This window comes from Myiozetetes cayanensis, unplaced genomic scaffold (assembly GCF_022539395.1).
Source record: "Myiozetetes cayanensis isolate MyiCay16 unplaced genomic scaffold, myiCay2020 scf3, whole genome shotgun sequence".
Classification (NCBI taxonomy): Eukaryota; Metazoa; Chordata; class Aves; order Passeriformes; family Tyrannidae; genus Myiozetetes; species Myiozetetes cayanensis.
In genome coordinates this window covers 2874782-2894636 of record NW_026087521.1, presented here as the reverse complement: position 1 = coordinate 2894636, position 19855 = coordinate 2874782, and the positions used below count along the sequence as shown (strand labels likewise).

Sequence of the window (19855 nt, the reverse complement as noted above, 5' to 3'; positions counted from 1 at the left end):
TGCTTGTCTGGAAGGATGCAACCTTAGATGTGTTTCCCAGCCTAAATGATTCCACAATAATGGGAATTTTGGCTATGCTGTAGTTTAAAGTTTGAGCAATTTTTCTAGTCTAGCTAGGAAGAAACCACTTGACCTTGGAGAGTAGAAGAGGGGCTCTGCCCTCATGGATGTAGGAATGAATATACAACTTACTAAAATTGCTACTTCTTGTTGGGTTTGTGGTAGTGCAGAAGTGCTTGTGGAAGAAGAGCAGAGCAGCTTGTCAGCTAAGCATGATTTAAACACACTTCTTAAGTAGTTTTATGGTTTTAAATGTAAAACAAAGTTATGAAATATAAAGCTTTGATTACTACTGACCAGGAAAGAAATTAGATGTCTAGTGACTTATATCAACTTTTCAGAGCACTGAAATCACCTGATAACTGCTCTTTAAAAAAACAATATCCACCACAATAAAAACAACAAACAAAAAGAAACAGGAAAACCAAAACGAAAAAGCCTAAACAAAAGAAAACAGAACTAGAAGTGTTTTTCAAAGGCCTTTCTGGTCATGGTCTACTTGAGGATCAGTAATCTCTCGAAAAACACCAGGTTTTTTTGACACAGAAGCTTCCTCTGGTGAATGCTGGCAGCTCTCCTCTGGCATTTGGTGATGGTACCATGGAATTGAGGCTGGATTCAGTGTCTGTTTTACCAGGGCTGCAGCTACCTGCATGTTTACAAAGACCTTTCCAAACACTAAGTGTGGATTATCCTTCTGGAGTCTGCCAAGGAATCATTCTCCTCTTTTTTTCAAACTTCTGGAGTTGCCCTCTGTTGGTTTGTAGCTGCCAGCAGGAACACTGACTTGGATATTTACTTTAAAAACTCTGTGGGTAAAAGTGAAAGAGTTGGTCTTGTAATAGTGGCTAGTTCAGTTTGCACTGAGGGGAAGTTTTTGCCTTTGGGAAGAAAGTTGATCCAAGAGGAAATTTGTTGTTGAAACATCTGGTGCTTCCAGAGACGCTCTGCCTGTGCAGAGGCATTGGTGCATTGAGAGGCTTCAGCTTGTCCAGCTTGGAAAATGTTCAGCCCCCCGAGACTCCTCCATCACATCCCTTCCTTGCCTCTGGGGTTCTCCCCAAAGGAATGGAGCCACTTGGGAGGCTGATCCCTGATTCCTCACGGGGGATTTCCCCACCACTGCCAGTCCCTTCACAAGAGGGACACAAATGAGTGCTTGGTGCCTTTTGCCATACACTGAGAGAGGAGACTTGGGATTTATTCCCCCCTCTCCTCTGCCCTTCTGCAGGAAGTGATGAGCTCAGTCACTTTTTTTTTTGGAATGTCACCTTTGTCTAAGCTTGGAGTTTGCTTTTTTTTTTTTTCCTTTGGTAAGGAAAAGAATCAAAAGCTTTTACTCTGCATTCTGAGAAAAGCACTTGACATCCTGATATTTTAGTAGCCTGTTTTTGTACCTGCTCCAGTTTGAACTCCCTTCTGAGCTGGGTAAGGGGTGAAGTGCTGTGCTCTGTGCGTGGCAGTCGTGCACGCTCTTCTACTGCCAAATTACTGTATCCAAGGACCCTGGTTTCTAATGGAGGCATCAAACTCGTGATGTTTTGAACTTGGCTGATGCACTCGGGTCCTTCTGTCACTGTTTTATGGAGCTGAAATCCCACTTCAGAGACTACAAGAGCCTTTTGTGATGCTGCACTCCTCACATCCCTTTGTGAGGAAGTTTCATCCCATTTCTGTTGCTTGGATCTTCAGAGTCATTCAGGTTTTCCTGTATGGGATCCCTGTAGAGGAAGATCAGTTTATTCCCTAGGTTGGACTTTTTAGGATTTTTTTAGTTGGTATTTTGTTTGATTATTTTTTTTATGCTAAGGTGGTTATTAAGAATATAAATTGATTGGTTTCTTAGCTGATAATTAAATACCATTTACAACCTCCTAATTGTGTCACTTTTTCACTGCAACTCATTTTTATCTGTTTCATGATGGACTTCAGTTGTTCTGAGAATTCCAGGCTTTTCCAGTTTGACACCGTGAATGGCATCAAATGCTGAAGCCTGGATGGCTCTGCTGTCCCTTTCTTAGGAAATGTAGTGGAGCAGGGAAAGAACCAGCTGATTTGTTAAAATGCATTTAAAATAATTCTGTGTTTTTGCTGGTTTTCTGAATTTCCATCAAAGCAGGGGGAAGTAAATTTAGTCAAAGATACTTTGATGGTAAAATATGAGTGGCTCATAGGCTTTCAAAGTGAGAAAGCAAATTTTATTTTGTTTTCTAATTATAAGGATGTGACAGCAAGTTCCTGGTCAGTTTAAAATGTACTTCTGTATTATGTTTACTTTGAAAGAGTAAAAACTCTTCTATGTTTTCGAATCTAAGGTCCTGCAAAACATTAGTAAGAAGGTGCTGAGAACACGTGTGACAAACTTTTGGGGGTAAAGTCCATAAGGATTAAAAAAAAACAAACACAAAAAACCAAACAACAAACCCAACCAAAACCAAACAACCAAACAAAACCAAACAAAAAAAAACCCAGGTGGAAAATAACCTGAACTGCAGCTCCCCTGTTCCCTGAGATTTCTGTAACAGGAGAAAAATGTGTTTGTGGCCAGTGGGACGTGGCTCTCAGTTTCTCCTCCCACCAAGTGAAACCAGACTCAGATCTGCACCTTAGAGGTTCATAAATCTCCATAAAGATGCGTGCAGGTCTTGAAGAATCTCACATTCGAGCTGAGATCAGTCATAACTAATGAAAAGGTTTATTTTTAATGTTCTGTTCCCTGAGCCTCTGTTTCCCTGACGAGGTGAGGGTACCCTCTGCTGAGGCCTTGTAAAGCCATTTAAACCAGACCCAAAGGGTGGACTAGTTGTAGAACTGTGACTTTGGGCTTTTTTTTTTTTGCACAAACAAGCATTAATGTAGTTTTTTCAGCTTCAATTGTCAGTATTTATAGCTTTACTTGAGTATTTCAATGTAGCCAATTCACTTTCCTCGTTGTGATTGGTTTGCCTTGAGATAAGGGAGGGTGAACAGGCACAGGGGCTGGCTCTGTCACTGCTGATGGCTTTAAACATTGATCAGTGCTTCCAGCATTCCCTCAAATGAACTGGGAATGCAAACCCTGGCTAAAACAGGGAGCTGCCCCACTCTGTTCCCCTCTGCTGAACCCTGCGTATAGAAACATTCTCAGTTCTGCTTCTCGTTCTTTTCAATGGCCAGTGGAAAATATTTGCCCCCCCTGCTTGTTTGTGTGGATTTTCTGGATGTTTCTGAACAATCTCATGTTCTGACAGGCATTTTCCCATTGTTTACATCCCTTCTGTAGCCTAGGATTTTTCTCCAAAAGCTGAAATTCAGTATTTCCAGAGCAAAACATTTCTGTAGAAAACAAAGTTGCACAGATTCAATACATAAGTATTAGGTGCTTCTCTGATGTCTGATAAAGTGAATTAGTGAGAAATTAAAATGTCAGAGAGATGAAAGGAGTGAAAAAACCCCCACAAAATTATGAAGTTATGATGTATTATGAGTTATGATACCTCTTGCTTCCCAGGTAGAAGCACAAGTGCTGTAGTAGAAGAAGAAATCTCCAGGCTCCAGTTAAAATATAGACATTACTGAGGAGATTAGACAGTTTTACTCACTGGCAGAAGGATGAAGGTGAAATGCTAATTGCTCAGGTTCCCTGGTGTGCCCAACCTGGCAGAACCTGTATTGGATGTTCAGCCTATTCTGGGACGGCGTTTTTCAGGAACATTAAGAATGTAAAATTTTCCTGGGAGGTGTTAACATCATCAGGTTATGGATCATTTGCCCTGTATGTGGCTGTACAACCTGTGAGTTTAATACAAGTTTTCCAACTCCTGATGACTAATTACTGGCTTAAAGACTAAAACACTCTGAGAAACAGAGTTTTCCTTGGGATAAGTGTCATTGCTCAGACATCGTGTACAGTCTGTCTGTTTGTTTGTTTGTTTTCATGGCAAAGAATATGGTTTCTAATTCTGCACATTCATCCTGTTCCAAAGCAAGCCAGTGCTTGACTTTATATGAACTTGTAGAACCAAATGTAGTTGTGCTTTTTTTGCCTGTTGAATTTTGTGGGAAGAGCGAACTGTGAGTTCAGCTGGGCCTGAATTCCATAATAAACCAGCTACTGGAAGGGCAGGAGGGAGCGCTGAAGATGCAGAGTGGTTATTGCTTTAGGTAGTTGCTATTTCAGTCATTACTTGAAACTCAGCGTGCATAATCCTTGAGAAATTATTTCCTGGATCAATTTAAATCAAGGAGCACAGCCATCTATTTGAGTTGAGGACAGCAGGCTGCATGTCTGGATTTGAGCTGCAGCAGCAGAGTGGCTGATGGCACTTGCTCCTCCTCTGCTGGAGTGTTTTGCTGTTCCTGGCAAATAACAGGATCTTCATCCTGGAGAAAAAAACTGTGCCCTGCTCAGTTTGGATTTGGTGGTGTTTTCCTTGGTCTTCCCTGCCTTTCCTGCCTGGTTCATAATGTCACCCTGGAGCTCTGGGAAGGTGCCTGAAAAAAAAAAACCTGCTGAAACTCTGGGACGTGACCTGTATTTTTCTGGCATCCTTTTTCCTTTAAGCAGCGTTAGGCTCTTATAACTGTATTTAAATACCAATTTCCTAGCGTGTTCTGCACTTGAAAGTTGTACCAGTAAAGAGATGGTCTTCACACAGAGTGCTAAAATGGAAGGGAAAAATTTGGATTAGGTAAACTGACCCGTGAGTAAGGAGTTGCTGAATGAGTTCCCACTCTGCTCTCTCATGGTGCTGTGCTGTTGCTAACTCTCACATTTTTTGTCTCCTTAAAACCCTGCTTTCGGGTACAGGGTTTGGAAGCTGCCAAATATGAAAGCAATGTTGGCTTGGGAACTGCTGTTTCCTTCAGCATGAATTATGTATATTGCCCCAAAATAAGGAATTATTCTGTAATGTAGCTCCAGGGGCAAATGTTTGGCTTGCAATGCATTTCCCCAAATAAGCAGCACTTAACAGGCTTCTTTATTTTACATACCATATATACATATACTTCTTTATTTTCCCAGATCAGTGTTTTGTTTTCTGCATTCCCTGAGTTAATTAGTGAGAGAAACTTAATTTTGAAAGGAAAGCTGTGAAGGTTGTCCCACCTGGGACCAGCAGGCATTTTCCATAGAGTTCTGGTGGAAAAATCTCCAAACCTGACGTCACTTTGGGCATGAGGAGGCTCCAGTCTGTTTTGTCGAACGTGGTCTGCTTTAAATTCTTTTCCAGGCATCGTTTTTTTGGGTGAACTTTTACTGGGTGTGAGGTCACGGTGCTGATGAATGTTAAAGATGTGTTTATGGCTTACATTAGCAATGTATATCTGTACATGTAATAACTTAGTCTGGTTTTGTGGCTTCCTCTGGAGTGGAAATATTACTAATATTGTGGCATGTAAGAGCATCCTTGCAATGTTGTGAAATTGTGGAAGGCCTGAATCTGCTTCCTGGCCTTCGTTAAATTTTTTCCATGTGTGCATTAGTCAAGCAAAAATACTCCACCAGGGCTGTGATGCTTCCAAATCACAGCCCAGGGGATTTGTGTGGACATGGCTATGCTCTAATCTTCCTGTAAAGGATCTGCCCCTTCCCAAAAAAGTGCTTTTGGAAATGGGAAGTGAGCACCACGGGGTACTGAATGCAGGGAGCTGCTCCATCAGAACTGGGGAAGTTTTGGAAAGTTGAAGTTCGACGACTTTTCAAGTGAAAAGAAAATCAGTAGAAATCCCCCTGCTCACACACTACCTAAACTATTTTCAGCAAGATATGAGATATTTTATAAAATGAAAACTGAACTTTGTTATCAAGTGGTCGTGGCTGGTGATTTTTTTTTAAACTCTGGCAAATTTTATTGCAATATTTTATCTATTGGCTACAAATCTGATCAGCTGAAGAATGTAATCTTTTCATCTTTTTTCCTTGACTATTGAAGGGCAGAATTCATGCTATTCTTGGTCTTTTTATTAAGCCAGGGATTTATTTCTACCCAGGGAGCCTCCTCAGACCTCACCTAGGCTAAGCTAAAAGGCTGGATTTCAGATATCCTCGTGTCTTGGACATGTACAAATGAGCACTGAGTATGAAATGAGTAAAAGACGCTGTTCCAGATGATCTTATAATCACTGAGTTCACTAATATCACTGACATTTTAAGTTACTTTTGTGTAAAAAAAAGTAGAGAGACATTAAGTACCTGGAAAAGTTCCTTTTTGTGCAGAGGGAGAACAAACCTTGGTAACTTTCCAAGCTTAAAAGTTCTCACTGTCATTTACCATTTAAAATGCATCCGAATTATAATCCCTAAATGTTGGGACAATTAGGCTGGTAAATCATCTGTGATGCATGAGATTATTGTGGGTACCAACATACATGACTAAGCCTGACTTTATTTTGTCTCCAGTTTGTTTTTCCACAGCCTGGAGCTGGATTTGGGGCTCGCAGTGCTGCGACACAGTCAAAAGTTTAATCCGTGATTTAGGGCTGTGGAGTGTCACTGGAATAGAAGTTATTTACTGGGCTCTGAGAACCTGGAAGTGACCTCAGGTTGTGCCATGGCAGGTTTAGATTGGATATCAAGCCCTGGAACAGGCTGCCCATCGAATGGTGGAGTCACCATCCCTGGAGGGAAAGGCAGCACTTGGGGATGTTGTTTATTGGTGGCCTTGGCAGTGCTGGGGGAATGGTTGGACTTGGTGATCTTGGAGGTCTTTTCCAACCCCAAACAATTCTGTGACTTCCTGGGAATTCACTGCTGCAGTTTTAGTCTGTTGGTAAACCTTTAATTCTTGGCAATGTCAGGAGGAAGTGCTGATAAATGAAAGAGGTCTTGCTTAAAGAAGTCTTAACTAGGTGGGGGAGTGAAAAACAAATACTTCGTAATTTGCCTTACTGGAAGTGCCTGCAGCAGGTTCACTTTGCTTTTAAGAAGAACTTTGGTTGGCCTGGTGGTGATGAGAGACTGCTTAAAAAAAACCAAAAAGCAAAATGCTAATTGGAACAAATGATTGAAAACCTGTTTTTAGTTGAGCAATATCAGAGCCAGAGCTAAGTAATACCAAGTTTGTTGTCCAGTATAACCAGTTGTGATCTGATAAGGATATTTTTGTAAGGTGATTTTTGAATCCTTCAGTTTATTTTTGTTATGCCGTACTTGCTAAGCTGTTTTACTTTTCAGAGAAGTGAATTTATGACATGCTGGATGTTTGTGAGAGACTGCTGAGGAGATGAAGCAAATTTGAGCAGAGCAAATGACAGTGTCATATTTAAAAGTGCTCACTTGTACATGTTTAACTCAAACTTTGTTTTGCTGTGCAGGAGGTCCTCCTGGGGGGTTAAGAAATCCCGGGTTTTAAAAAAAGCAAACCCAAAAAACAACACCCAACCCCCTAAAAACTTGCTTTCTGAGTGGGTCTGCATGAAATAACCATGTGTGTTTTGCTGTGGTTCAACAAAGACATTTTCATGTCTTTACATCCTTCTGCCATTTCAAGCAGAGAACTTTCCCCATAGGAAAGAGAAAAACTTCATAACAGAATCTCCAAAGGTTTTTTTGAGCTGCTTTAAGGGACAGCCAGAGGTACACACAGGTCTTCAAACATCACAGTCAGGCGGTTTGAAACCAGCATTAGTTGCAGTGAGTTTCTGTGAGCTGCAGGAGGAAAAAAAAAAAAATCTGTAGTTCTTTCCAGATCCATGGACTTTTTTTTAATGGTGGGTTGGTTCCCCACCCATGCCCCCCCAGTTTTTCTTGGTTGAGACTGTGTGTACATTCCAGAGTCCTGGCTGGGCAGGAGTATCTCCGTGGATGCCTTGTGCTGGCTGCTGTGATGGCTCCACATGCTTGGAATAGTTGGTCCAGCGCGTCTTACTGTGGCCTTAGTGGAAATTCTAGTCTATGTATTCCACTTGCTGTGTTCTCCCTCCATCCCTTTTGGGATGGTTGTAGGAAAAACTGAAAAAACTCAACCCTGGAGCGAGTATTTTGCCCGTTTTCGGTTAGTCTGTGTTTCCCTAGCGCTCCAAACACTTTTTGCAGTGTAATGGTCTGGTACCTCCGTGGTTTTCCAGGGGAGCCCTGTCCGTGTTCCAAGTGCTCTTGGCGACGCCTGTGCCCTTCCCTGCACAGCTGCTCTCCGAGGAGCCACGTGAGTGTGCCAAGCAAAGCGAGTGTTTGGGATTTGTTTATTCTCGGGGACTCGTTCCTAAAGTCGTGGATTTCTCTTAATAGCAACTTCGTGAAAATATTTAGGTTAGATGCAAATTATAGCAGCCTTAAACCTCATTTGCAGCCTGTTCTGCAAAGTCATCTTCTTTCTCCCTTCCTCCCTCTCCCCCGTCAAGAGCAAAGGAAAACTCTCCCTTAGTGGTTGTCGTGCAGAGAGCTCTTTGCAGAGAAGTCCCCAGGCGTGGGGTCATCTCTGTCGTTCCAGCAGAGATCAACCAGCAGCTGGCACAACGGATATGATGGTTTCTGGGATGGTGAAAGGAAAAATTATCTACTTCCAGCAGTTGTGAGGGCAGTGCCTGCCGGGGTAATAAAAGGAACCTCGCCCTGTGCTCTGCCAGAAGGGCTTTTTGCATGAAGCAATCAGAACCATCCATTTTTTAGGGATGGGAGCGCTTTCAGTAAGGCAGCCAGGTTAGGAAATGAAGGCACAGCAGTGCTGCCTCTGGACACCCTGCTGCTTGTGGAGCAAATCATAGAATCAGATGGGTTGGAAAGGACCTCTGAGATCATCGAGTCCAACCCTTGATCCGCTACCACCACAGTTACTGGACATTGGCACTGAGTGCCACATCCAGTTGCTTCATAAACACCTCCAAGGATGGAGAATTCACCACCTCCCTGGGCAGCCCATTCCAGTGCCTGATTACCCTCTTTGTGAAGAATTTCTTTAATATCCAACCTAAACCTCCCCTGGCACAACTTAAGATGCCCTCTTGTCTTACTGATAGTTGCCTGGGAGAAGAGACCATCTGCCACCTGGCTACAACATCCTTTCAGGTAGCTGTAGAGAGTGATGAGATCAATAAAACGGCTCCTTCTCCTTAGCTTTTAGGAGCAGAGGTATCAGGACATCTGATTTTTCCAGTGGGAGAGGGGGATTGGGAGTTTGTGAACCCCTCACCCCGATCCAGCTGCTCATCTTTGCCATCCCTGGTGGTGCTGGCACTGGTGATGAGCCGGACTGGAGAACTGATCTGACACAAGAAGTTATTTGTGCAAATCTTTATTATAGCTGCTGGTGGAGAGAGTGGGTGGGATGGTCCCTCTTGGCACTGCTGGAGATTCGTGAGAGACTCGATCCTGTACCCACAGCTGATGATTAGGAGTTATCTCAAGCCACGTTTAATGCGTTGCTTTTTTCCCCAGGAAAAAATTTTTTGTGTAAAACCATTCTGTTCTTGTGTAGCTCGAGGGCTTACAAATACCTTTTTTTTTTTATTATTTTTTTTATTTTAATGCCTTGTGAAAATTACATGGACAGTCGTTGAGTTAATGGAATTTTCACTTCTAAAGTTTCTCAGATTTTAATCTAGGTGTCATATCTGCAAAGCCTGCCCCTGGGTACTGTGTGGGAGTTTGATGTCCAGAAAAAGGGCTTTACATGGAAAAAAGGAGTCTGCCATTAGGATATGGATTTGTTTGTTTCTTACTGTCTCATGGCTCCTGGAATGCTTGAATTCTTCCAAGCCCATAAATTTTCCTAAATTGTTTTGGTAAATTGACTTTGTACATATGGACTTCTGTCTTCAATGTTTGTTTAATCTTAATAAATTAATTACCCACGTATTTTTAAACATTTCTAACTCCACTGACACTGCTATCTTTATCTTTCACATTTCTTTTTAGCCTTAATTTTGTGTGACTGCCTGTCTCTTTTCTCTCTCTCCGTGGAAGGATTTTTATCTTGTCTAACTGTGCTGATTGAGATCCTCTTTGGTTGTGGCAAACTGATCTCTGACCTGGAGAAGCAAACAAATCTCCTTCTAAAAATACAATATTTGGGATCTGTCCCAGGTATAAAATGCCTTTTTCCAGCAGGGAATTATCTGACAATGCAGCAGTGCCAATTCCTGCAATTGTTGCTCAACATATGAAGATTTTATGTCCAGTATTTAAGCAAATGTAATGGCATCATAAATAATATATAATCTGTAGGGTAAGTTGTCTTCTTCCATTCTAGGATAAAATTCCATAAAGGAGAAAGGCCATTATCTATTTTTGTCTGCCTTTATATCCCTTAAGTATTTAATATAAGATACATATCTTCAAGTTTAGCTTTTTTTCCCTCTCCAGATAGTAAAAGGCATTAAGAATTTATTAAATACCAGGTTGTCTTGCCTGTGGTGTGGTATAGGAGAGTACAGGTATGAATCTTCTCAACAGCAAGTGTCTTGTGGTTTCTGATGGTGACTTAGCTTGGAGACTGGCAGCTTTTATTAGAAATCTGTGTCTCTGCAGTTCCCAAATTCTCCCCTTTGGGTTTAGTTGCTGTTGCCCTGGTTGTAATTAAAGCTGGAGGTTAGGTTTTCTCTTGGAGTTGAGATTGTTTGCACTGCAGTGTGGATGTGCTTATCTGGATGTTTAATTATGCAGATCCGTGACTCGACGTTCCCTCTTTGATGGGGTTTGAGCGGGAGGGCAGTGCTTGTCCGTATCCAGTTCCATCACATTTTCCCCATTGGAAATGGGTGAATAAAGTACCTGCAGCCCTGGATCGGTGCTGGCATCGCTGTGCCAATAAATAATGCCGTGATGGGAATTAGCTGAAGGCAGAGGGGAACCTGAGTTTTATTCCCGTGCTGTGTGCAAATCCTGAGGATCTGAGCCTGCGGATGGACACAACCACTTCACCAGCTCTGGAAAATGTTGGGATTTCAGAGGCCACCCTGGGCTGGCTCCTTGCTGTCTCCCTTGTCACAGCAGGGACTGCTTGGATACTGTTGCTAGAGCAGCGATTTCGGTCTGCCCGGTGTGGAAGGAGGGAGCTGATTTCTCTCTGTTAATGCTCAACCTCCGACTTAACCTCCTTCCCTTTGGAGCGTTCACGGCAGTGCTTTTTCCTCCAGCCCTTTGTAGTAATCCAGATGCTTGTGTTCTTTCCCTCCTACACAGCAGATGGAGATGGCATAAGCCTTTTGATGAGTTTCCTTCTTTTTACATAAGTTTTATGAGCTGACGAGTTCATTAGTTGGACGTCGTGGAGTTCATAAGGCCTGTCCAGCAGGTGGTGCATCGTCACCTTGCCAATAATTATATACATTTTAGTGATTTTGGTTTATTTTTTCAAGTTTTTTTTTTTAGGAGGTGAGCTTTACTGCATTGTTACAGGAGAGAAGGCAGACCTCTCATATGACTGTCATGATGAATCTGTTTAATTTTAGCCAAAAAAAAAATCAATTCTGAATTTGCTAATCCCGTAAATACTGTGCTATTCCGAACTGTAAGAAAGCAGCTCAAGTTTGCTGATTGAAGAGTTGAACTTCTGCTTTCTCGTGTGTTGTTCTAGGCTCGTAGCTCATGAAAAATACTTGGTAAAATTTGGCATGAGTTAGGTGGTCATCTTCCACCCTCCAGGAAAGCTTAAGTAGGTTAACAGATCTCTCTCTCTCTCGCTTCCAATATTGCCTGTCTAGTAAAGGGCAGTTTTTGGCTTAGTAACCCTCTCACTGCTCATCACTTTAACCTTATTGAGAAGAAGAACCCCGTTGGGGTGAGTGAGCCCGTTTTTTCCACTTCATTGCAGACTTGGGCCTGTGTAAATTCATCTGTTTTACATTTGTTTCACAATTTGGATTTTTTTTTTTTTTTCCTTTCGCAACTTGGGGCTCCGTTTCACAACCACGAGGCTCGGGGGCGTATTTTGATGGGTCCTGTAAAACAGTGATGTACAGAATTTTTAACAATGAGGGGGAGAACCCGAGTCTCTACCTGGTGATTTAGGTGGCTGCATGAGAATGTTACTGCTCTACATGTAAACAGATTTATTGGAGAAGTAAGATAGATGGCTGTTGTTTAAATTAATTCTGGCCTCTTGTTTTTTGTTTTTTTTAGGAATATCTTGGTGGATAAGCCCAATGATCAGTCCTCAAGGTGGTCTTCAGAGAGCAATTATCCCCCCCAGGTAAGCCGTGTTGTACAACTTCATATCTCCTGGAATTTTTATCTTGAATGCACTCTGCTTCTGTGGACAACCTTTATAGGCTTCCTTCTCCGAGTAAAATGCAGATTGTTGGTACATCGGGTATTTACATTTCTAGCAGTTTGGGATGTTTCAAGGAATGCTTCATTCCGGGGGGGAAGTTTCAGGTTTCATCCTTGGCAGTCGTGGTCGCGCTGGAAATAATGGAGCCTTCTGGTGAGATTAAGCTGCTAATGAGGCGTGAGGTCCCCCTTTGTCAGCACTCCTGGAGGCTGTTGTAGGTTCTTGGCCTTGAATCCCAGATCTAAGGAGCCTGTGTTTGTTTCTCCTTAACGGCACGTTTAGAAGTGTAGCCTCTGGTTAAAGGGACATGAGTGTCACCTCTTCTACTGGTTAAGCACCTTATTAAAATTAAATTTGTATTGATTTTGGCATCTAATTTACTTTTTCACTATTAACTAGGTTTTAGGTTATCCAGAAAATGCTTTTCCACTTACTTTTTTTCCTCCAGTAAGTGTGCTATCCTTCTTTTTTTTGTGTGTATATGTGTTAGAACCATACTTTATTACTCTAATACTGTTTGATCAGCTTCTGTGTCTCTTATGTTGCTTATTGTTTTAAATTGTTTAAATTCTTCTGTTTAAAGCACTGAGCAGAGTGTCCTGTGCAGTGTTTCTCTCGTGCAGAGTTCTGCTTATCTGCTTATTTAATCCAAGGATTCCTCATGAGTGAAATCTCACAGGATTTTTCTCCAGGTAAATCTTGCTGCTTTGCCTTGGAGGTGTGTTAAAAATCGATAGTCTGCACTCGTGGCTCCTTAGAGCAGCAGGTCATCCTGTCCAGCTGAAGAGCTTTCATCTGGATTTTCTGATCGGTCCTTCTCTGTTGTCGTGTCTACAGAAGTGGGAGGTTTTTTAGAGGAGGTGGAAAACTGTTGTCTTTATTCCATTAACATAAAACTGCTTGTGAAGACTAATAATTTTTATTCTCTTGATGCCTTTGTGCATCTACTGCTCTTCTAATTTGATTTTTTAAAATATATAATTATCTTGATGAACAGCATAGGAGTTTAATCCATAGCCTGAAGCAGTTTTAGTCTATCTAGGAACTATGGATTGCAGGGTAATGGATATTGAGCTTGGGTTCTATTCCAGTCTGTACCATCTTTCCTCTCCATGTTGTTCTTAGGGTGCTCTTGTTCCAAAGGCAGGGTTGGATTTTTGTGGTGTGGTTTTGGACTGGGTTTTTAATCTGAGGTGTGCTTTTAGTTGCTGCTCAAATTTGCTCTTTCATTTTCTGAGCCATCCTGAATATTCAGTGCTTTTAAAAATCTGATTGTGGAATGGGGAAGGAACCTCTCTTGTAACTGGGTGCTTTAGAATATTCCCAACCTGTGCTCAAAGCTGACAAGCGGTGATGGGGGTTGTATTCAGACATGTAGATGAGGCAGGGAATAATTAGAGTGGCAGACTTCTGTACAAACCACACGAGCTTGTTAAAGAGATGTCTTCCAAAAATTTTATGTGGATTGGCCGTGACCAGAATGGAGATGCTGCTGCAGAACGACTGAATCCAGCCCTGGAGAACTGGGCACTGCTCTGAATGCTAAGCAAGGCATTTAAACCTGCCTTTTTGGTAGGAGAGAGATGAATTAACACTGTCATTTATCTACCTGCGTGTCACATATCTAGACATGTATTAGGGATCCAGAATTAAGGTTTGACTTGCAAAAAATTGATCTTAGTGGTTACAACTGAGATTGACAAGACAGTATTTGAGTTTTATTCTGTTATTTAAAGACAAAACCAATGGAAAACCTGGCAGCCTGACTGGAAAAGATCATCCTGCTCAATTCCTCTTACTGAATCTCTGTATCCAGAATATAAAATGCTGTGTAGTTGGATTCAGCAATCCTGAGTGCTGAGAGAGATGAAGTATTTGCAGTGCCCTTATACTGTGTAAAGTACTTTTTATATATACTTTATACTGAATATATTATAATATTTTGTATATTTATACTTACATATATACTTTAGCTAATTCTCTGAGCTTATCCATGTAAAGCATTTTTTGGCAGTTTAATTTCTCTGAAAAATTAGCTGGAAAGAGGGAGTGGGGAATTAAAATTTGGAGAAGAGGCCTGTGTGCAAAGAATGCAGCTTTTATTATTTCTGTATATTTAGAAACAATTCCCTTTGTGTTGTCACATACCTGACAAAAGAACTCGGGATTCGGTTGCGTTTTGCTCAGAGTAATTCTCCCACCTTGCTCACTGAAAGGCTACCACATTTAAATGCAGGTAAAGCTTACATATAGGTATTCTGCTTCCTTGTTTTTCCAGGTGGCTGAAGTCCTTAAGGCAGATACTCAGCTTGGAAAACTTCAGTTGAGACAGTGGGTGACCGAGTTATGAGCGTGGTGAGGAGAGAAGTTGGGGCAAAATCAGTTCCCTTGTTAGAAGCTGAGTAGTTCATATTCCAAGAAATGTCGATATATACATGTGGCTTTTAATCCCCAGAATAAACATCACATATCCTATGGAAAACGAAGCTGCAGAGCTTCATTTTCTGGGTGGTGTGTTGGCAGCGCTTCAGTTAAAGACCAGTCACTGGTGCGGTGACGCACTTGTTGGAGTGCGTGGGTGGCCACAACAGTCCGGACAGGAAGCGAACGAAAACTCGGGGAAAATAAAGCTCTCCTTGTTCCCAAATTTTATGGGCTGAAAGCAGGGCTAAGACACAGCACAGGGGCTCGTGTTAGTCCTGCTCACGGGAACGTGCTGGCAGATGTTTTAATAAGCTCTTCAGCGCCAGTCGCTCGCGTTTGTCTTGTCAGTGTCTCACCTGAACGTCAGGGCTTAGCGATTCCCTGCCGGGGTGAGGGTGCTGTGCTGCCCTAGAGGTGACTCCTTACACATTGGTTTATTCCCTTCCCTTTTTGAGTGAAGGGAACCTTTTCTCCTGGCACCTTTTCTTTCGCAATGTTCCTCTTGCTGGGATGAGCACAAGTTGGAAGAACTTAGATGAGAACATCAAAATGCGCTCAGTAGCTCCATGGAAATGCAGTAAATGGGCCAGAGTCTGTATCAAACCTTTTTTGAGGCAGAAAAGAGAATGGAAGTGGAAGTGTAGACACTTGAAATGCTGCCATGTGACTGTATTTAGTAGAGGGTTTTCCTGGCTGTATGGGTATGGTAGAGTTAAATAATTCTCGTGGCCTTGAAAGCCACCAGTTGGTTATGAATGAGTGCCAGTGAAAGGAAATACATCTGACAGCTGGTTTTCTGTTTATTAAACGACATATCTTTCTTGAGCCTTGAAATAGATGACCCAGAAATTATATATTTAATAACAAACCTGTTATGTAGTAACCTATTCAAGCAGGAGAGGGCTGGTGGGTCTATTTTTAATCCAGTTTTCAGCTTACATAGGAAGTGTGAAGCAATGAGGCTGGTGATGCTGAAGACCACAGCTCTGTCATAAAGGCTCATCCTGATGATTCCAATGATGGTCTGACACGGAACAGCATCTGATTCCCCTGAGTGGCTTGATTAATAATGTGTAGAACAAAAGGATAGATTTTTATTTAGCCACCGACTTAACTGAAAAGGCAATCAGGAGGTTTATGTCATGAACAAGGGCAGGACTGTTATTTCATGTTGTGGTGGTTATTTTCACCTGCAATACAAGTTTCACTACTCCCTAATAAAAAATGCTTAATTAATAAATTACAGTGTGACTCTAATTGCACTGGCAGCTTGTGCAGTGCAGTTTGGAATCTGGTTCAGTGTATTTGATCACAGAATCAATAAGGTTGGAAAAGACCTCTGAGACAGGGTCCAAGCTTTGACCAGACACCACCTCATCAACCAGACCATGTCATTAAGTGCCACATCCAGTCATTTCTTGAACCATTCCAGGGATGGTAACTCTACCACCTCCCTGGGCAGCCCATTCCCACCTCGTGGAGATGTGAATTTTGGACACTGGAAGGGCACATGTAGAAAGTTTAGTGGTGTTGTCGACACAGTTGGTTTCAGTTCTGCATCTGGGAAGACTGGTTTTCCTCTCTTGATTTCCATCCTGCCGTGTCGATTGTATCAGGAATTAACGTAAAGTACATTAATAAAATTTACACTCAGTTGTGTAGTGCAGGAGCTTTCATATGGTTGTCATCAAACGGTAGCACAGACCAGCACTTCAAAAGAGGGTGGAATTTGCTGCAGCTCCCAGTGTGACAGGGCTGGATTTACTTCTTTTTGGGTGCAGTGTAATGAGCTGTTGGGGTGCTGAAGCGCTATCCGTGACTTTACTCTTTGTGCATCTTCACTTACAAATATGTTGAGTCACAAACCAGAAGTTTTACTCTTCTAATGTTTTGTAGCATCTTTTTTTTGCAAGTGTCGTAATTCGAGCCTTAAACAATCAAACCTGGGCTGAGGTTTTTGCTCAGTTGTGCCATTTAGTGTCCTTGTGCCCTGTTTTAATGGACAAATGCTTGAGTTTATAATTTGGACTTTTGAAATACTGCATGAATACGTGGACATTAAATGTACTGATGTTACTTATTGCAAGAGGATGGAAAAGTGTCAAGCATCTTGGTGTATGTATTGGCCTGAAGCCTCATAGACTGGTTCTCTCCAGGTTGAATAAATCACTTGATCTTACAGACAGTTCTGCCACTTTTTTCAAAGCCATAGAGAATAGTCTGTCATAGCTAAAGTCCTGGTAGCAGTCCAAAAATATCCATGCAGCCCAGCTGTTTGCAGCTCTTGAGGCAAATTGTTTTTTCAACATCGTTGAGATTTGTAGCTGGTACCCACAGAGTGGCAGCAGCCTGTGTGTTTGTTTAGAAACCCAAAAAGTACATTATGTCTGTATTTATATATATATATCATAGAATCATAGAATGGTTTGGGCTAAAAGGGATGTTAAAGATCATCCACTTCCAACCCCCTGCCATGAGCAGGGACACCTTCCACTAGACCAGGTTGCTCCAAGCTCTGTCCAGCCTGACCTTGGACACTTGCAGGGATGGGGCAGCCACAGCTTCTCTGGACAACCTGTGCCAGGGCCTCCTCACCCTCACAGGGAAGAATTTCTTCTTAATAACTTACCTAAATTTCCCTTCTTTCAGTTTAAAAGTCTTTCAGTTTGTGTGTGTATATGCATTAAAAAATATAAAAGTCCATATGTAGGTACGGGGTTTTAAAGCAAGCCTGTCTTCAGTTTCCATATCAATCAAGGGATAAATTCACATAAAGGTTGTGTTTAGCTTTTGTGCTTCTATTTTCTGTGGGGTCTGTGTGACTCAGCAGGTGGTGGGATGTGTGGAAGTGGGAAGGAGGGCTGCAGAGTTCCCTTCTATCTCTAGGGTTAAGAAATCACTGCTGGCCCTGTGAGGTAATTGCTGTCCCTTTCTCCCTTCGGGGCACAAAGGGTTTAAGTGCAGTCCTGCTTTTCTCTCCCACAATTTAGGCTAAGAATTGAATAATACAGGATGTTCTTTGTGCCAAGGGTTTGCAGATCTTGTGTGGTACTTGAGAGAGTATGTGTTCATGGCCCAGGCATTAGGTTTGGGATTCCAGCAGGATTAAGAATTGCAATTGCTGGTAGTGCTGGCTTTGCTTTTCCAGCTTCGGGAGAAGTCTACAGGGAAGATATGATGGTGTGGGAGGAGTTCTTAGACGTTGTGTACTGTCTGTTCTGCATGGGGAATTTTGGCAACGGGCTGTGCCATGTATCAAGTACTACCTTACTTATTACAGGACTGTCCTTTTGCTCATCCTTTCCTCTCCTCTGCTTTAGAAAATCCGTTTTCTGTATAGAACTTCAGGATTTTTTTTTTTTTTTAATTTTAGGGAGTATTTTGAGACAAAAGTGGGGTTGCTGCTAGTTAATCTAACAGTGGGTTCTGATATTTAGGTGGATGGTGTTCTTTACAAAACTAGGAATTTTTCATTAAAGAAATCTGGAAATGCACCAAAGCATTCCTCTTGTTGTACCCTTGCAGTGCTGCCACTGGTTTGTTTTCTTCACTCTGAAAAAATTTGAGTTGCTGGAAACATCTTTGGCAGTAAATCTTGTTCTGTTAGTTACCTACCCAGTCTACATCATCTGCAACTGTTGTATGTACAAGTATTTCTTCGATTCTAAGCTTCTTTTGAATGTAGTGGGAACCAGCCATTGGGAACCTTTATCCATCTCATCTTTATCCTGGTGCTCCCCAGAATGACATCAGTCCTGCTCACAGATTAAGAATTAGTAGCTCTGTAGAGCTGAGACAAAATCCAGCACGATGAGTAATTGTGATTCTGCGCTTTGCCTGGTTTCCCTGCGTGCTCTGTTTAGATGGGAGAAACCAGGGAGAAGAATGGAACACGTTGTTTTCAGGTATAAAACTCCACGTGTTCTGCAAAACAGGATGTCCCCACACTCCCCCCAAAGACCTGTTTGGTGGGGAAGGTGCTCGGTGGTCCCCGATGAATGGTGCAGGTGCTTCCCTGGATCTGCTTTTCCGTGGGAACAGCCCTTTTCCTCCAGTAGTACTGGTGAAGCTGGTAACCAGAGCCTCAATATAAATCACCTGACTATTCACACCCTGACGTGTCCCTGCGGTGTAAGAGGGCAGCAAATGCTCACAAGTGAGCACATTCTCATCGTTTTCTCTGCAAAGACCCTTTATTGTCACCGAGCGGCCCAGTTTTATTTGGGATGGTTAATAAGCAGTTGGTTCCTGTGTTCTCCACGCACCAAACTTTGTGCTCAGTGGTTAAACGGCGTCAGCCCAAGAGAGGAAGAGTAATTTGCTGTTCTCTTAGCGTGGGGAACATTCTGTATTTATCGAATTGTGTGTTCAGTTTAGGTTTCGTTTCAGGCTGTGGTGGGCGTTTGAATCTTCGCTCCCTGTAGTTTGATCCTATTTGCCAGATTTCAGGAAGTCTTGCGTCCAACTTAAAGGAATGTATGTAAGCCCTGAATAGAATTGCTAGGAATAGGTAGTTCAACTGAATCTTTTTCCTGGATAAACTGCTTTTAAAGGAATATTCCTAAAAAAAGAAACCCTTTTCTTCATTCCAGTACAAAGGAGAAAATATAATAATGGGGAGGTTTCATCTTCACTTCCATTCTTTTAGCTTTGTAAACTGAATTTTTGGAGGCTGTAATGCTTCTCCCTTAGTGTGTTTTGCAGCCTTGGCTTTAATATTAAAATCCGCTGTTCTCTCTTCCACAGTATTTGATTCTGAAACTTGAAAGACCTGCCATAGTCCAGAGCATCACATTTGGCAAATATGAGAAAACACATGTCTGCAACTTAAAGAAGTTTAAAGTTTTCGGTGGGATGAATGAGGAGAATATGACAGATCTCTTATCCAGGTAAGACATGATTCCATCAGCTATGGAATTGTAAAGGCTGGACCAAAATCCTCTTCCCCCTTGGTTCCCGAGCAGACACAGCCAACAGCGGAGCAGAGCTGTGGTTGTGATCCTGCAGTTATCCAACCTCATGTTTACGGTCAGGTCAGAGCAGCAATCCCAACACTCACTCCAGGGAGCCTTCCTGATCCTGCTCTGACCACAGAGGATTTGTGGAGAGCAAATTTGGGGATTTGGAAGAGCTGAGAGCAGGGTGCAGCGTTGCTGGATTGTGATTCCTTCGTTCCCTGT

The 19855-nt window shown here is 42.2% G+C and overlaps 1 protein-coding gene across 3 annotated transcripts in view; it reads left to right on the top strand.

Moving 5' to 3' along the window:
• MKLN1 (muskelin 1) overlaps window positions 1-19855 on the top strand; it is a 104241-nt gene that overhangs the window by 3418 nt on the left and 80968 nt on the right. For 2 of the 3 annotated variants that reach the window (XM_050324082.1, XM_050324083.1), the window contains exon 1: window positions 19422-19564. Coding sequence is in view for 1 of the 3 variants with exons in the window: in XM_050324080.1 (XP_050180037.1) it covers window positions 12101-12170; window positions 19422-19564 (213 nt within the window). In the remaining 2 variants the exon portion in view is untranslated. Of the gene's footprint in view, window positions 1-12100; window positions 12171-19421; window positions 19565-19855 lie in introns of those variants that run through there. The other variant, XM_050324080.1, reaches the window with a different exon arrangement.